The 19,470-nt window shown below is 45.9% G+C and overlaps 1 protein-coding gene across 1 annotated transcript in view; it reads left to right on the top strand.

Annotated features, from left to right (window-relative positions):
• The window catches only part of NIPAL1 (NIPA like domain containing 1), a 30,566-nt gene extending 22,892 nt beyond the window's left edge, over positions 1-7,674 (top strand). Inside the window, exons 3-6 of the mRNA XM_073645531.1 lie at positions 538-594; positions 3,031-3,121; positions 4,798-4,958; positions 6,242-7,674. Coding sequence (XP_073501632.1) covers positions 538-594; positions 3,031-3,121; positions 4,798-4,958; positions 6,242-6,858 — 926 coding nt within the window. The 3' untranslated portion in view covers positions 6,859-7,674. The remainder of the gene's footprint in view (positions 1-537; positions 595-3,030; positions 3,122-4,797; positions 4,959-6,241) is intronic.
• The last annotated feature ends 11,796 nt before the right edge of the window (positions 7,675-19,470 follow it).

Raw genomic sequence — 19,470 nt, 5'->3', positions numbered from 1 at the left:
CCTCCCCTGCCCAGGAGATGTGGTATGATCAGACCATGTTCCTGTACGGTCAGACACAGCCATTACACAGTACACAGCAGGGGTACATTTATAAGATTATCTCACCACAGGAACATTTTATTTAAACACATCCAATTGTGGAAGTTATTATTCCAAGATCTGTTGATTAAAATTAACTTTTGTTCGTGGCACAACCCCTTTAAGGGAATCAGGGAGAGGAACAACCGACGTGGACTGGCCTTTTGGACTAGTCATCTGCTCGGCATGGTCCCCTTTTAGCTTCTAAATGTATGTTTTAGGAAATGCTGCAGCATTTCAGAGTAAAACTAATCTTCCTGAAGTGACAGAGCTGGACTGTGATTTTTCATGTCTGTAGTTCTGGGAGCCTGAATGAGCTTCCGGTTTCCCTCTAAATTACACAATTGTTGTAGCTATTTTTTATTTTGTTTGCATTGACATCTTCTACTAGGAGAGAATTCACGGGATGATTATTAAAAAGCTGTTGCTTTGTAATATTAAAAAAATGTTGTTTTACAGGACAGGGTGGATTCTCGTACCTAAAGGAGTGGCTCTGGTGGGCTGGACTGCTGTCAAGTAAGTCTGATTATGTAATGTACCTTCAGCTAATAGGGACATGTGCCAGCAGAACGGGGCACACCCTGCACTGTGGACATTGCGGTCACACCGGTTTGTTCACTAGGGTGGTGATATCCTATGTGTGATCTTAGGTAAAATGCAGGACAGGCCACACAAAATGGAAAGAACTTCTGGAACCAGAGAGGAGTGCGGCTTCTCTGGAGGACCCAGCACTGCAGCGCACTATATGGGCGGCACACTATGTGAATTGGCATTTTGTAACTATCTAATGCATAAAAGGGTTGTCCAGCACTTGCATATTTATGGGCGATCCTTAGGATAGGTCTTCAATATTAGATTGGCGGGGGTCTGACATCTGGCACCTCACCGATCAGCGAATCTCTGCTCTGAGAGCATCTGGGTGTAACGATGTGTGTAACGGTTACATCCAATTCATACATTGGTAAGTGGGAGCTGCTGAGCACAGCTGTGTATCTCCCATTCAAGATGTTAGCTGACTAGTGGGGGTGCTGGGTATTGGACCCCACTGATCTCATATTGATGACCTGTGCTACATCACATGAGTGATCAAAATATCAAATCTACCCAAAAATGGTGTCAGTAAAAACATTACCGTTGGGAGCAAAAAATAAGACTTACACATTTTAAAATAAAAAAGTTAAAGATGTCGGAACATGGCTCTTTTATGAGTCTTGTTCTAAGCTCCACTCTACAGACTAGATCAAAGTTGAATGTACAAAGAAACAAATAGCCTGTAAAAGCCTAACAGTGGCAAATGGTTGTAAAAAGCCTAACAGTGGCAAATGTTTAACAAAACCCAATTGCAAAAAAAAAAAATTTAGGCCCAAATACATACATTTTCATAAAGAAAACAAATTGTCCCAAAAGATGCACACCTTTTAAAAACTATTTTCAGACATTTTTTTGGTTGCTTCAAAAGAAACTTCATCTCCTGTTGGGGGGGGGGGGTAGCATTTGGCATTTACAAACTTCTGAAAAGCAAATTTTTTTAGCATCATGGACTTTATTTCCCTGTGATCATATTGTTTCCAGTCCCTACTATATTTTATCTACAATTGTATGTGGAAAAATGTCCAAGACACTCACTGCTGTACTGATTCACAAATCTAATAACGTAAGTAATTACAGTTGGAAATCTACGGAGATCCTTTAATTACCTTGTTGGTACAACGGTCCATCTAGTTCAACCTGTTAATAATAAAGGTTGCTGTGTTCTTCCAAAGGAACGGAAACAAAACCACAGAAAAATGTCCAGACATAATGTGCAAAAAATGCAGCCCGACCAGCCCCCTGTTGTCGTTATGAAGGAGTTTTAAGGATCCTAGAAATGCCTAGAAACTTTTTGATATTTCCTTTTCTCCCTCCCCCCATGTAAAAAAATTGACATAAGCGACATAAACATAACAGAAGGCTGAAGGTGAAAATATCGACCCAAAGAGCAAAGTTCCAAATATTATTAAACCCCATTAGGACCATTGCATCCGTACCCATCATAGTCTCCTTACACTATATGGATCCCGGCAGCTTGAACCTCCACGTGTCAACATCCAGCTGTAACTTCATATTATTATTTTCGCTTTTGCACCAGCAATCAATAGTGAACAACCAACGTAGCAGAGATGGTGAGGTGGGCAGTTTGCAGCAAAGTACCGGAAAAGAATCTTCTCCCTTTCCCAGGTGCCCTTTTATAATTGGTAAGGTCAGGCCATTTGACCCCACTAATTACAAGCGGTCTTCACCCCCTGTAACCATTAAAGGGAATCTGTCAGTAGGATCATCCGTCCTAAACCATCTATATGGGCATGTAGGTATTAGGAAGCTGAATAAAATGATGCCTTGATATCTGCAATCCGATGTCTTATGCTAGAGAAATCCATGTCTTTCTTAATATGTAAATGAGCTGTTAAGATCTATGGGCCGGACATAGATCTCCCTGAGAATCTGCCTCCAGAGATTGTTTTAAATGAAAGGAGATATTACCAGTGTGAAACATGTAATGACTGACAGTCTGTTCTTCTGATCTACATGTCTCACACTGGTAACGTTCCCTTTCATTTAAAATAAGCTCCGAGTACAGATTTTCTGGGAGATCTGTGTCCGTCCCATAGATCTTAACAGCTCATTTACATATTAAGAAAAACGTGGATTTCTCTGGAATAAAACATCGGATCACAGATATCAAGGTATCATTTTATTCAGCTTCCTATGTCCTACATGTCCATAGAGATGGCTTAGGAGGGTTAATCCTACTGACAGATTCCCTTTAACACTCCTTCTCGGAACATCCCTGACAATAGGACACTTATGCAGTTTGGTGCTAATTACCGTATGTTCATTTAATGGTTGCATTGAAGATGAAATAGCGTTTTTTTTATTTTCTTACCTTCTTTTATTTGCTTTCCTTGCTGACAGTGGGAGCTGGAGAAGCCGCCAACTTTGCTGCATACGCATTTGCACCTGCTACCCTAGTGACGCCACTTGGTGCCTTGAGCGTCCTCATTTGGTAACAATAACTTTCAATAGTGTTATTAAATTGTATGACATGGCATTAACTGTTTAATCTTTACTACCAGGACTACAGGGTGGCATCACGTTGTGTTCACATGGTGTAAATTTTCATTGGCAAATCCACCATGAGTTTTCTAAATATTTCTGTAGCAGAAATCTGCAGCCGCTCTACTTTATGTGGCCAGCGTATCCTCCAATGGATTAGCCTCATTGTTATTTGATGAAGTTAATTTGTGGCTTTTCTTTGCAAAATCTGCAGCAAGAATGACATTACTGTGGATTTCGTATGAGATGCCGCAGTCAGGTATCGGGCGGATCGTAGGGCTACTGTCCAGCGGCCACACCCTACTGATGCGGCTACTGGACCAGGGTCCTGCAAATTGATTCACTCAATTCCACCTATTTTCCAAATTTATTATTGTGTATTTCGATATTTTCCGGAACATGTGGATGAGGTATAAAATACCATGTACATTGCAGGAGGAATATTGGCGGATCAGCTCATAGGAGCGGAATCCTCTCCTTTATCCTGACAGAATCCTGATCGTGTGAACATGGCCTAAATGTGTTATGTGACTTTTACACAATTCAATACGCACATCCTCAGTCTTCATGAGCTGATATCCAGTACAGATAAATGGCAACATGTAAGCCGCATTTAGAGGAGTTTTCCAGGATGGGACAAAATTGGGGCAAAAGCAAGAAATGATGTAAAAAACAAATAAACAAACCATTATTTAGTGGTTAAAACCTCGGCTGCTCCAGTGCTGACCCTCTGCTGTTCCAGTGCCGACCCTCTGCTGCTCCAGTGCCGACCCTCTGCTGCTCCAGTGCCGACCCTCTGCTGCTCCAGTGCCGACCCTCTGCTGTTCCAGTGCCGACCCTCTGCTGCTCCAGTGCCGACCCTCTGCTGCTCCAGTGCCGACCCTCTGCTGTTCCAGTGCCGACCCTCTGCTGCTCCAGTGCCGACCCTCTGCTGTTCCAGTGCCGACCCTCTGCTGCTCCAGTGCCGACCCTCTGCTGCTCCAGTGCCGACCCTCTGCTGCTCCAGTGCCGACTCTCTGCTGTTCCAGTGCCGACCCTCTGCTGCTCCAGTGCCGACCCTCTGCTGCTCCAGTGCCGACCCTCTGCTGTTCTAGTGCCGACCCTCTGCTGCTCCAGTGCCGACCCTCTGCTGCTCCAGTGCCGACCCTCTGCTGCTCCAGTGCCGACCCTCTGCTGCTCCAGTGCCGACCCTCTGCTACTCCTGTGCCGACCTTCTGCTGCTCCAGTGCCGACCCTCTGCTGCTCCCCGAAAGGTCTTAGTTTACAGGGCTGCAGTGCTTATGTCCTGTCTGCAACACACATGACTGCAGCAGCCAATCACAAACCTCAGCGGTCCTGTGCCACCTACCTCAGAATCACCACTGAGGCCAGAAATTAGCACGATATATAAGTAATTAAGGCTTATTTTGTTATTTTAAAGCATTACTAGCTGTTGCCACAATTGAATCTGATCTTGGAGAACTCCTTTAAGGTCAATGTTTACGACTATTGGAATAGTCAGTCGTGCTAAGGCTTTATTCAACTAAAATACTAGTCATATAAAACTCACAAATTGTGCAAATGAAAGCCTGGCCCTAGTGATACCATGATGCAGTAGAGTAAAGCTTGTCTCCTTTATTTCCTTAGTGCCATGTTGTCATCATATTTCCTGAATGAAAAGCTGAATATCCATGGAAAGCTGGGTTGTCTGTTGTGTATCTTGGGCTCCACCATGATGGTTATACACGCTCCTCATGAAGAAGAGGTCACATCTCTTCATGATATGGAGATTAAACTAAGAGATCCAGGTTGGTGTTTACACGATATAAACCTACAATATATATGTTCATATTCCAGATATACACATATATCTATATATGTACTTATGATTCCTTAATTAGCTCTTGTTGGGGGTGATAATGCTTATATTTTACGTGTAAATTATTGTTGTACGACGTGTTCTAGAGTCCGATAATTTAGTCTGAACATGTATGTATACTCATTGAAAGGATTACTGCTATGTGTTAACTTTTAGTGTATGTGGCTTAAAGTAGTTGTCCACTACTCGGACAATCCCTTTTCAATCCCTATGTTTCCCACAAAGTAAAATAATAACACTTATACTTACTGCCAGAGCCGGAGTCGTTCCAGCGGTGTTCGCACTGGCTCTCCTAGGGTATCATGTGACAATGTTATTTTGCGCAATCCCTGTGACTAATCAAATCTGGTTTCACTCTCCTCTCCTACAGATGTAACTGACATCAGGAGGAAGTGAGAAGGTAGCTGCAGAGGTTCTCTCACTTCCTCTGGATGTCTTGATTTGTCCGAAGGAGGGGAGAGTGAAGCCAGCGCTGATTGGCCGCAGTGATCACGCGACATAACAATGTCATGCGAGCCCCGGGAGTGCCAGTGCCAAAAACCGCTGAACGGCGCAGGCACTGGAGATGAGTATAGGTGTTATTATTTTACTGGGGGTAAATATAGGGATTCAGAAGAGGATGTCCGAGTAGTGGACAACCCCTTTAAAGTCTATGGACTGCTTTAACATGAGAAAAAATGATTTTTACATGTTAGTGAGTACCTTGTGCTATAAAAATTGCGCAAAGTTTCAGTCTGCAATCTTCATATATGCAGTTTGCAGCCTGATCAAGTTTTAGTATTAGGCATAGCAGCAGGAAGAGAGTTGCACACAGATTTCCACAAGAGGGGAAGAAAAGAGAGGAGAAAGTTGCTCAAGGAGGAAAGAAACAAAAGGCTACAGATAATGAGGACAGCTCATGAAGAGGAAATCAGTGCAGGATAGAAGCTGTACTGATATTTTAGTTACTAAAAGCCAAGTACAGTGGATACACACAGATTTGACATCCAGCCTATATTACTGAGAGAAACAAACCCACAAGAGAAAAAAATGACACTTGGATAATTTTTTACCATATTACTTATATATTGCCATATACTTATATAGAGTCTAATATCATACAGTTAATCCTAGCTTGTGATTTCACGATTGACAATGACAATATAGTGGTAATAATATGTTTAGCATTTTTATGTAATACTTATATATATATTTTACATTTGGTTTCCACAGGGTTTATTACATTTGCTGTGGCTTCAGTTTTGACATCTCTTATCCTTATCATTGCGGTTGCTCCAAAGAAAGGCCCAACCAACATTCTGGTGTACATCGCCATTTGTTCCATCATTGGTGCATTCTCCGTATCATCCGTTAAGGGTTTAGGCATCGCCATTCAGGAGTTTATCGAAAGAAAACCAGTTTATAAAGACCCTATTTTCTTCATCCTGTTGGCTACTTTAGTTCTATCCATCAGCACACAAATCAATTATCTCAACAAAGCCTTGGATGTGTTCAATACGTCCATAGTGACCCCAATATACTATGTATTCTTTACCACGATGGTGGTCACCTGCTCTGTGATTCTGTTTAAGGAGTGGAACAGTATGGATGTCAGTGACATGATTGGGACCCTAAGTGGATTTTTCACCATTATTGCTGGGATTTTCCTTTTGCATGCTTTTAAGAACACCAACATTACTTGGAGCCAAATAACCTCTAGTGTCCGGAAAGAGAAACAAATACTCTACGATGGACAAGAAGACCAACACAGCTTGCTAGGGAACGCCGACCAGTCTGCCTTGGCATTTGAAGATGATAATATCAATCTGAGCAGAACTAACCAACATTAAAGTCTGTACTGTTGCTTCATTACTACTTCATAAATGCCCGTACTGAGCCTCTGTTCAATGGACCTGATGTAGATATATATGTATTTTTATATTTTTATGGTGAAGTATTCATATACATTATGGATGGATTTTACAAACCAAAGATCCTTACATAAAAAATCAAAGTGTCCTTTTGGATATTACGCTTTTGCCTCATGTACATAGAATGCTCTCTTGATATATTGAGAGGTATAAGGACGTATGAAACTAGTAGATGGTTTCCCTCGATCAGAATGCCCTTCCTCAAGCAAGACCCCTACAGCTCGTCAGTATGGAAGTCAAAATCAGACATGTGCTTGTCCAGATCGGATGACCCCTGTAAGTCAACATAAACCATCTAAATGACGAATATCGAGACAAAACACTAAACATATCATTGATTCCTCGTCAATCCTTATCTAGATGGATGGAAACATTTTTATAGCCGGAGCAGTGTACAATCATGTCCTCCTGCAGCACATGCTGTTGGACAATGCAGGTGGTTGCATTGATTTTTTTTGTTTTTTATGAGAACGGGTCATGTACTCTGGACCCGAAGCTGAATCATTAACTGGTGAAGTGACTGTACAGAGGCCAGATTTATACAATATTCCATGTATTACACACAATGAAAACGGGTTAAATTTTTTAAAAAAATGGATAAGTACCTATACATAGCTATCGCACTTTAATGACACGGCTAACAAAATATGTTGTGATTTAGATTTTCAGAATGAGTTGCACATATTTTAAATTTTTTTGTATTTTTTTTATAAAATATTTTGTTGGATCATGTTATATTTTATTTGGCATTCTTTTTATAAGAGGACCACCAGGTGTACTGTACCTAAGTGATAGCTTGCAAATTATATACCATTGGTAGAGTTGGAAGAGTCGACACAAAGTGGCCCCATATGCACATACGACGTGGCACCATCCCGCCACGGATGACCGCGGTTAAGCGGTGATTCTCAGGGTTCCCATCCAGCTGTCACAGATTACTGACTTTGCTGCCAGACTGGGGTTCTATGAATCTCCGCTTATCTGCCATCAACTGTGGCTCCTCTTTCGATTATAGAAGCAGATAGACAGCTTTATTGAACAATGAATTGGGTTTTCAAGAAGGGTTCCACCTCATGCACATAAGGAAATTGTAAGGAAATCCAAATAACCAGCGAATGACGTTTTGGCCATAAGACTTGGGCCTTCATCAAACACAGATTGCTGCAGTGATGTAAAGTATGTCATATGGAAAAAAACAAGCTGTGGGATGGCAAACTGCCTCACCTGGTGCTGTGTGCATTTTGGGGTACCAAGTATCTTACAATTGTCTTTCAATTAGCCGGACTGGCACACATCTTATGGGCATCATGCCGCAATGATGCCATCGCGGCAGCCCAACTAATCAAAAGAAGAGCCAGGATAACAGTAGGTAAGCGCCAATTCACAGTGGTCATAGATTACCTGACCGCTAGACCCAGGTTGTGCGACCCATTGGTCATTATTCGACTGGTATTTCTCAGCTACTGGCTGTATATGACTGACCAAAATTTCAGCTAATGTTCATTTAGGTGAAAGACCTCAACGATATGGGAGAAAAACTGTCTTGGGCGACATTTACTGTGCATTGCAGTTTATGTTTGCCATATGTGCCACAGTCAAACTATTATATACAGAGGCATCCAGTAAAAAATCCTCTACCACCTACTATAAGTTTTTAAATTAATGAGCCTAAGAGTGATGCACGCCACTGTTTCCTTATAGAGTGGCATATGTGACAGGCATTAGTCAGAGGTGCATATTGTGAAGTTTTCCTGACACATACTGCAATACTGGTGTGAATACAGACTTAACCCAAGTCTATCACCATTCATAGTTCTGCAGAAATCTACTTAACGCATAAGAGTAAGTGCTAGTCACTTATGACTGTAATTTATTATTTAGTCCTGTTAACCTGTTAGTGGTAGTGATGAGCGAGCATGCTCATTTAACCCTTTCACCAAACATGCTCGGGTGCTTACCGAGTATCTTTGGCGTGCTCGTATATTATGTTCGAGTCCCTGCAGCTGCATGATTTACGTCTGTAAGGCAGCCTCAACACATGTGAGGATTCCCTAACAAATAGGCAATCCCTGCACACTCGCTCATCAGTAGTAAGGGAGTATGCACAAGGAGTTCTCTTAAGAGTCTTTGGGAGCTACATAGTTACGTAGGTTGAATAAAGATCTCTATCCATCAAGTTCAACCTTCCTTCCTCAATTGTACAAAATGCTTTTAAAAAATCGCTCAAAATACCCTTAAAAGACTTGCTGCTCATGTGTTCAGTCTTTTGAATGTTTTTCCTCTAAATTTTGAAAAACACCCGGTGGGAGAAAAGAAAGTGCATGTCACTTCTTTGAGGCATCCCCTACAAACTAGTCACTGTCAAATCAGAAGGATACAGAGAACGCTTCAGAAAAAAAACTGAAAAAACAATTCCAAAGAATCCTCAAAGGCTATGTGCACATGGAGTCTTTCTGCTGAGTTTTCAGAGCAGAATCTGAGCGGAAACTCAAAGTTTTGGAGGAGTTTTGAGATTTGGAGAGTTTCTGCTCAGTTTCTACATGTGTTCATTCTTTTGAGCGTTTTGTCAGGTAGCTTTTGGAGCTGATCATCCATACCCTTGCACATACTGTTAGGCCTTAGTCATTCTATTGGGCTGGTGCTCTAGTGGACTCCTCACAACCATATAGTACATGCTATGTAATTAATCTGAATGGGTGCTATGCAGTGCAGAGGAAGTGAGCCGCCACTACATGTGTAACAAAACACACCACACATTTTATTTTGCATAATCACGTTTACCTAAAATTTCCGTTGCTTTGTGAACACTGTTGCAGAAATCGCATTCATATGAGATGCACATTTCAATTAAATTTAGGTATGGAATTCACCCTGAAATCTACTTGAAACTTAATATTTGAGAACAGGGTCTTAGGCCTCATTCAGACATCTGTTGTTGTTTTTTTGGGAGGGGAATGGTGTGTAGGGGGAGCAAGTTGAATGCAAGAAAAAGTGGACTGCTTTTCATCAGTGGGTTGGATCCAATTATGTATTAACCTGCAGATATGGGGTTAATGTTAGAGCCCTGCTGCCGGGAGGAAATTAACTTTATTCCTCCCAACAGCATTCGGATTTCAGTCACTACTCTGTATAAAGAGTGGCCGCGGTAACCGCACCCCCAGCACTGACTGACAGCAGCTCAGCATTAGGGCCGGCTGTCAGTCAGCTGTCAGTCAGTGTTGGGAGTGCAGTTACAGCAGCCGCTCTCTATAATACTCAGAGCGGTGACTGAACTCGCTCCGGTGCCGTCCCTCTGACTGAAACGAGAACGCTGTCGGAAGAATGAAGTTATTTTCCTCCAGGTAAGTTCGGGCACCAGGCAGATTCAGAAGACTATTAACCAGCAAATTAACCCCATATCTGCAGGTTAATAGCAATGTTCATGTGACAGGTTCCCTTTAAGCACTCAGTACTCAGAAGTCTATTTTTTAAAAAAAGGGAAATCAGATCAAAACCAGACATGTCAGGGCTTTTATTTTTTTTAAAGACAATTGGCTTGTAAACCCCCCCCCCCAAAAAAAAAACAGACCTGTGGACAGCACCACAGACTGCAATAAATATATATTTTCTATCTGTGAAATACGCCTTAGTGATGTCATTTGATGTCCGTCAGTCTGGGAAGCTGGACCTCCAGTGAGAACAGGACTAGAGAAAGTCTGGCCTTGGCGGTAGATGGCAGGGTGGGTACAGGATGAATTATGCATTCTCTTATAATTTGGCCATTGGGAGATGTGGTGGCACGGCCTACAACTGCTTTGTATTTCTACAAAGGAGGAATGTTTAAGCTTTGTGCCCACTATGTGTTTTTTAAGCGTTTCCGCAGCGGCAATTCCGCTGCAGAAACGCTTAAAAAACGCTTGGTAGAAGGCCTGCCATGTTCCCCAATGATAATCCGCATGTGCTGTGCACATGCTGCGGAAATTTCCGCTGCGGATTATCATTGCGGAAAAATCCGCAGCACTACCAATAATCTTGCGGAATCGCCGCCATTGACTTGCATTGAATCGCATAATATCCGCATCGCTACATGTGCACATGTGGATATCATGCGGTTCAATGTGCGGATGGTACCCGGGTTTGGAGAAGAGGAGACTTTCCTCCAGACCAGGGTACCATAGTACCTGTAAAAAAAAAAGAATAAAAGAAAAAATATACATTATACTCACCTTCTGATGGCCCCCGGTCTTCATAGTGATCCATCCTGGCTTCCCGGCAGCTCGCGATGATCTAAAAGGACCTGCCATGACGTCATTTAGTCATGTGACGGGTCACGAGACCGCTGATGTCTGTATTTGGTCAGTATTTTTTCTCAAAACCAGGTGAGGAATAATCAGAGAAAAGGTATAATAGAAACAAGTCACCACTTCTGCATTTATCACCCACTCCTGGTTTTGTCTCCCACTCCTGAGAAAAAATACTGACCAAATACTGATAGCTAAATGGGTTACATAGAAATCTTGATACTTTATTCTCATTCACTTTATGTTAACACTAGTAATAATAAATTAGAAAAGGACGTGAAACATGCTATGCAATGCTGGAGGTCGACGTATTCATACACATTGGTCACTGAATTCTGCTTTAGCTTCTGATATAAAATCTATAAGAAATATACTATGTATAAACTGGCTTATTGGCTTATTTAGCTCTGTGTGCATGGAATATCATTGTTATCAGAAGCACTCGTCCTGTTTACAAGGGTAATGTGCTGCCGATAACAATGATTTTAATACAAGCATGAATGATCCAATCATCCCCTAACAAATTAATATTCTTTACTATTGACTTATCTAGTTTATCTAAAGGAACCTTGTGTTCCAGCATACCATTAAAATAGCATATTGTTATGTCAACATTTACAAAACTGAACACGAGGTTCGTAGTTTAAATTTTGATCAAAATGTATAAGCCCCCTGGCTGGTGAGTTAAACCCTGATCTGTTAGGTGTTGGCCTGTGCGGTGTCCAATGCCTTCATGATACTGTCCCAGCAAGTCCATGTGAGTGTAGCGCCCCGAGGGTTCGGCCGCTACACGGGTATTGCACCTCTTCCAGAGGTGTGATATTCCACTCCCAGGTAAGGATGGAGTATGGACCAGGGCTCAGTTAGCTGCATACAGCACACACACCCCATTTCCGAGGGACAGCTCAATGGTGCTCCCACTAGACAGAAGTGCAGGCACGACCGACTATGTCCCTGCCTGGAGTGGGGAGGGGGGTGGAACACCCAGTGCTGTAGGGGCAGATAGGGGTTGGTTCCTGAGCTTAGGTAGGAGCCCATTGGTTGCTGGTCACCTGGGCTCATGGTCAGAGGGAGGTATAAAAGGTGGGTACCATCTTCGTTCGTTCAGCCAGAGGAGAAGACAGGGAGTAGAGGCTCTGTAGGAGCTCTACTCCAGGAGGGCCTAGTGAGAGGCCGAGGAGGAGGTGAAGGGGAGCTGGGATTTTGGCTCATCTCAGTTCCAAGAGAACGGAACAGAAAGGAACAGAGAAAGAGAAGGAGAGACAGAGAAACAGAAGGGCTCAGGAACAAGAAGGTGGAAGGGACCCTAAGAACCCACGAGAATCCAGGGTGAAGGGTCAGGCAGATTAAGGGTACCGGATCGCAAGTTGGTGGAGGAGAAACTACCCTCAGCCAAAGACCGGTCGTCGTGATCATCTATTGGTGCGACACCTCATCAAACCTGCTAGGAAGGCACCATATAGGACAGCGGAGGACGGGGCCCACGTTTAACCGCACAAGTCCGCGGCAGCTGGACAAAAGTGGGTCACTGGTGAGGCAGGCCAGAGAAAGGATTAAAGGGGGTCCTGTGCCATGCTCCTGAACTGCTTGGGAGTTGACCGAGCCCCACACCTGGTGGACGCAGCACGGCTCGGGCGGTCACTACCTGTACAGAAGTGACCCGGAACAAATGAACTGTGAGTAAAGACCCTGGACTGTAACTTGTTGTCTGTGTGCTCCTTCGCGCCTCCAGCACTACCGGTACTGGGACTCTCACCACCATCACTCCCACCATCCACTACACTGCCCTGGGGCCGCACTCTTCCCGTGGGGAGTCACACCATCCCAGCTGCATTCATCATCGGCCCCAGCGGACTGCCTTGCAGCGGCGGTTCCTAATAACCGCAATCCACGGGTGGCGTAGTCGGACATTATCTAAAGCACGTAGCAGACTACAATTGGTCTGACCACCCTGAGCCGCGGGACCGGACCGCCACTACTACCCCCATCATTCCCCTATCGCCCGGATCCGCGTGCCCCACGGCCCAGGGGGCGAGTCAGCTTTGGCGTAGTCGGCAGGATTTCGTGCCCGCTAACCACGGGTACTGCGCGCCTGAAAAGAGACGGTTTCACTGTACTAAAGATGGCGCCCGCCCCAGAAGAACGAGCGCCATAATGTGCGCGCCAAAAGACCACAGGAGGCCGCCTCCCATCGTGGGCCGGGTCCCAGAATGGCGCCAAAGAGGAAGCCCGCCCCCGACAACCATGAGCACTGCTGTGGAAATGTCCGTCAACGTGGGGGGGCTGCCCCTAAAGGTGATTGTCAGCAGATGCCCCCAAGACCACCCCCCATGGGGGCGGATAGGAAAGAAAACTGCGGGGCAGGGGGTGGTCTGGATCAGTCCAGACAGACCGCACCCGGGAATGGACGCCCTCAGCAGCACCAGCCTCCTGGCCCGAAGCCTGCTGCAGGCCGAACCGCTCTGCAGCCTAGCAGAAGTCCTAGCGCAGCTCCCCAGAGACCCGGAGCGTGCGCAAGCTGCACTGGAGGACCTGGAGTGGAGGACGGTCCGGGCGCAGCGGAGTGCACTCACCAAGTGGAGAGAGGAACTGGCCCGGCAGGCCGAGACCCAACAGCGACAGGCCTCAGCCGCACCCCGGGGTTTGCCTGCCTCTGAGGACGGCGCAGGAGGAGAGAGGACCGGAGGCGACGCCGCGGAGGGAGCCACGAGGACTGAGGCAAGTGAAGGGGACGTCACCACCCCAAGCTCTGCACCCGCAGGCCTGCCCCAGCCTCCCGTCGCAGCACCAGAAGCCCCACTCACTGCACCTGTTGCCGCGCCGCCACTGCTCCCAGCTAGGCCTCAAGCGGCGAGCGCCGCGGCCACGCCCCGCCCAGCGCCACGCCCCTTGACCCCGGGCGCCGTAAAGCAGGAAGCATCATCGGCCCGGTCGCAAGGCCTGGATGACCCGGGCGCCATCTCTAAGCCTGCGCCCCTGTCCCGGATGGGACTGCCACCTAGTGCAGCCACAAGACCCCCGGCCTGGTCGCAAGGCCGAGTGCCCCCGGGCGCTGCTCCCAGATTAGGTCCCCCCACTATACCATCGCTGGGCGTGGACCTATTGGCACATCACACCGGTCCGGATGGACTGCCGCTGGAGTGGCCGGCTGAAGTGACCGGCAATCAGCCATGGAAGGCCCAGCCCCCGCGCGAGCCTCTGATACCAGCTCCTGAACCCGTCGAGGTCACCCTACCCCCACTGGAGGACGTCCAATTTGCGTGGGACCCCACCAGCAAGAACTTGATGGGGTTCTCTCAAGAGACCCGGGCAGACGCGGTCCGTCGTCTGGAGGCCTGTCATCAGCAACTGTCGACCTTTGAGCGGGAGCGATGAGAGAGGCGCGTCAGAGAGGAACAGCTCCAAGCCCAGAGTGCTGAACAAAAGCGCAAGGCCCGCCAAGACCCCCAAGCAGCCCGTGGTCCCCGAATCACCGGGACCATAGTCAAGTTCCACATGGAGAACGGCTGGGGCTTCATCAGGGGCCCAGAAACCGCAGGCGACGTCTTTGTGACCCGCAGGGACGTGGAGAGTCATCTACCTGAGGGACATCGTGGCCGTGACCTATACCCTGGTGATGTGGTTGCCTTTACCCGCCACGTAGGCGCAAAAGGACCATACGCCCTACATGTTCATTGGCTCACCGAGGAGGAGCTACAATACCGCGGCTATGAGGAGAGCCAAGAGGACCCGGATGGGTCTGAAGAACCATATGAGGAGGAAGAAGGAGCATATGGAGGACACCGCTACTAGTAAGTAGCAAAGTACCTGTGTACATAGTTACCCGTCTGGGTATCAGAACTGTTTTTGGGACTGTTCCCGTCTTGAAAGTGTGGTCCCCGTTGGGACAAATATTGAACTGTTACCTGTGTGCCCCTCATCCCCTACCAGGCTGAGGACTGTGAGCAGCCATTCCCTTCCCAAAACTGGCCGAGGACTGAGAGCGGTCAAATCCCTTGTATATAGTTGCGCTTCCTAAAGCGCCCCCTACTGGTTTTATACAAAAACCGCAACGTCTACCTCAAGATTTACTGGACTGTTGCACCTTTACCTGGTCGCAAGTTGCACCGCGGCCATGATCCAAGAATCCAAGAATGTGCTTTACTTAAAAATGTTTTACATGAGAAAGTTTAATATGCTGCTAGGTGATAATGCAAATGTTTTACAAGGTGTTTTATATGACAAAAGAGTTCCAGAGGCATTAGCAAAGTGTTCTATAATAGTGTAACAAGAAAAGGAAAGTGTTTTCCATAAAGGGAATTGAACCATGTTGCCTGTTTTCTGATGTGAAAAGTTTTAAAAAGTTTTGCATGTCCTGTAATTAACTGTTTTTGCTCTTTTCCAGCCCGAGGACGTGCTGTGCTTTACCAGGGGGGAATGTAGCGCCCCGAGGGTTCGGCCGCTACAGGGGTATTGCACCTCAGACCAGAGGTGTGATATTCCACTCCCAGGTAAGGATGGAGTATGGACCAGGGCTCAGTTAGCTGCATACAGCACACACACCCCATTTCCAAGGGCCAGCTCAACGGTGCTCCCACTAGACAGAAGTGCAGGCACGACCGACTATGTCCCTGCCTGGAGTGGGGAGGGGGGTGGAACACCCAGTGCTGTAGGGGCAGATAGGGGTTGGTTCCTGAGCGTAGGTAGGAGCCCATTGGTTGCTGGTCACCTGGGCTCATGGTCAGAGGGAGGTATAAAAGGTGGGCACCATCTTAGTTCGTTCGTTCAGCCAGAGGAGAAGACAGGGAGTAGAGGCTCTGTAGGAGCTCTACTCCAGGAGGGCCTAGTGAGAGGCCGAGGAGGAGGTGAAGGGGAGCTGGGATTTTGGCTCATCTCAGCTCCAAAAGAACTCCAGAAAGGAACAGAGAAAGAGAAGGAGAGACAGAGAAACAGAAGGGCTCAGGAACAAGAAGGTGGAAGGGACCCTAAGAACCCACGAGAATCCAGGGTGAAGGGTCAGGCAGATTAAGGGTACCGGATCCCAAGTTGGTGGAGGAGAAACTACCCTCAGCCAAAGACCGGTCGTCGTGATCATCTATTGGTGCAGCGGCGGTTCCTAATAACCGCAATCCACGGGTGGCGTAGTCGGACATTATCTAAAGCACGTAGCAGACTACAATTGGTCTGACCACCCTGAGCCGCGGGACCGGGCCGCCACTACTACCCCCATCGTTCCCCTATCGCCCGGATCCGCGTGCCCCACGGCCCAGGGGGCGAGTCATGAGGTCCATGTTTTTTTTTCTACAGTTATGACAAATTGTTATGTTCCTATGAGAGTCAGAGTTTCACAGCAGCAAGGACAAAGTTTGTAAACCATTGAGCTATTATTTAGAACAGTATAAAAAGTGCAGTATTTGTCAATTGACTCCTCAGGGCTTTGTGTTGTGCATAATGATAACTACAAAGCCCATATACCATAGATAGTTGTTAGTCAAAAAAACTATAAATCTCAATTCCACTCCATACACATGAACGCTCAGTTTGGCCGAGAACGGATGTGTTCCTAATTGGGAGAGTGGAGTCCGTAAGTATGTGGAGTGGTGTAAGGCTGTGTGCCCATGATGCGTTTTTGGTGAGTTTTTTGGTGCGTATTTGCAGCGCATAAACGCTCCAGAAACACATTGCATACCTTATCCCATGACTTCCTATGACATTCTGAAAGTTCTGTGCACATGGTCCGGATTTTTTCTGCGCAGATTTTACTCGCAGAAAAAATACGGACATGACCAATTCTTGTGCGTTTTTGCATGCGTATTTGCCTATACAATGCATTGGAAAAACGCATGGCAAATACGCATGCAAAAACGCATAAAAAACGCATGTAAAAAGCGCATGCGTTTTTCTGTCAAGAAGATACAGAAATGCTCAGGAAAATTTCTACTTCATTTCTGCATCGTGGGCACTAAGCCTAAGCCTTATACTCCTTGTTCTTTGTAGGTTTTCTGAGGTGTTTTTTAATTCACTTAAATCATGGTATTAGACAATTATTATTCCATGTTTTCCATAGAACGGCTCCAGTGGTTGCCAATGAATACCAATAGATGGGCAATCATCTCTCCAAGTTAGACACATTACTATTATCTCTCAAAGAGCATATTCAAGGGACACTCACAAGGCGTATATGAGAGTCACACACTTTTTAGCTGATGTTAGGCCTTATATTCTGTATTGTTTCTCCATAATCTTACTTGTGCCAAGATCTGCTTCCTTTAGATGACCGGTGAGGGCTCCTTACTTTGGACTCTGGTAATCTTACAGGAACAATCATTATAAATTATTTTATATGGCAATTATGTATTTTTTATAAAATCATATTATCACCCAAAAGCTGTAAATTTATATGTGATTGTATTGAAAGGAGTCCCTGAGCATCGGTTCGGTGGTGGTTCACAGGAATCTATCCTAGGAAGCTGGATGGCCCCTTCCTCCATCTCACGCATAAGAGAAGAGCAATATTTGACCTTGCCTTGTTAGACAATGTCTTGTCCCTAGGGCTCAGGTGGAGGGTCAAAGAAGAACTGAGCCCCCTTTCTATTCTTTGTTGATTACAAGCATACAAAAGAACTGTGATACTGAAAGTCAATTGCAAAAGGAAAATGAGATTTAATCACTAATTACGCAGATAAAGGTTAATATGTAAGCTCTGACCATTCTACTCTGAGAGGATCTCTTCACAGTTATGACTGCGGTGTCAGTATTCATGAAGGTAAATAGTTGATGATTAATGATATTACTCACTATGTCTATGTTATGCTGAGGGACATTGACATTGAGGGACAATGTTAATCAAGACATTGAAACTCCTTGTTGGCTCAGTCTTCATTCCCTCCGGTCTTCTCCTGAATGTAAGTCTAAACTGAGTTCTGATAATAATAAATTAAATTGTAATGTCTTTTACATGTGCATTCAGGAGAAGAATGAAAGACTAGAGACTGAGCCAAGAGGAAGCTTGGATGTCGGGATTGACACTCTCCGAGCAGCTTGTAATGTTTTATAATATATATACACTGCTCAAAAAAATAAATACACACTCAAATAACACATCCTAGATCTGAATAAATGAAATATTCTCATTGAATACTTTGTTCTGTACAAAGTTGAATGTGCTGACAACAAAATCACACAAAAATCATCAATGGAAACCAAATTTATTAACCAATGGAGGCCTGGATTTGGAGTCACCCCCAAAATTAAAGTGAAAAACACACTACAGGCTGATCCAACATTGATGTAATGTCCTTATATGACTCGCCCCCTGGGTCGTGGGGCACTCGGAACCGGGCTTCAGTGCAATGATGGGGGTAGTTGTGGCAACCCAATCCCGTGGCTCAGGGTGGTCAGACTAAATGCTGTGGCAGACTATTTCTAGGGTTTTGAATGTCTGACTACGCCACCCGTGGATTGCGGTCAGAGAGGACCGCCGCTGCAAGGCAGACCACTGAGGCTGATGTAGATATGCAGCACAGGGATAGAATAACTCCCCACCGGAAGAGTGTAGCCTCAGGGCAGTGCAATAGGATGCTGGGGGTGATGGTGCAGGGTGCAGCATAAATCACACAGAGTCTAAATGATGCAGTCCAGGGTCTTTTACTGGTGGTAATAAAGCAGACCCTCCCGGGAGTACTAGCTAGCATTAGGGGCCTGGTCAGTCTGTGGGCAAACAAGAATCCCCCTGGCCAGGTGGAGTTGTATGCCTTCCCGTCTGACTGCACTCTTCCTGGCTACCTTGCTGAAGTCGTGCAGTAGCCCACGTCCCTGAGTATACCGTGTGGTGCTCACCCGTATGGCTGGTGACTTGGACCCTCTGGTAGCTTCTGCTCCTCGATGGCGGTACCGGTCCCTTGTGTGTGACTGAGCCTCCGGGCTTCCTATGGCCAGAGGACCTGAAATCCCCTGCCGGCTGGTTTCTGCTGCTGGATATATAAGTCCTCACAGCCTCGGACTCCTGTGTCCGGTTCTTAGTGTCTTCTGCCAGGACGAACTCTGCTTAGCTCAAGTCCCTGGTCTTCAGCTCCTGGCTCCTACAAAGCTCCTTGCTGCTGTTCTGTCCTTTCCTCTGGAACTTCACTCTCCCCTCTAACCCCGCCCCAGATCCAGTTTATATAGGGCAGGTTCCTCCCCTATCTGGTATGGGACAGGAGGTGTTGCATGTTAAGTGCTCCTGACCAGGAAACTCCCACTTGCTCTCAGATGTGATATTTCTATCACTGTG

Source organism: Phyllobates terribilis, unplaced genomic scaffold (assembly GCF_046119375.1).
Source record: "Phyllobates terribilis strain yellow unplaced genomic scaffold, ASM4611937v1 Scaffold_1__5_contigs__length_1240528914, whole genome shotgun sequence".
Taxonomy (NCBI): Eukaryota; Metazoa; Chordata; class Amphibia; order Anura; family Dendrobatidae; genus Phyllobates; species Phyllobates terribilis.
Note: the sequence above shows the minus strand (reverse complement) of the source record. Positions and strands in the feature narration are given on the sequence as shown.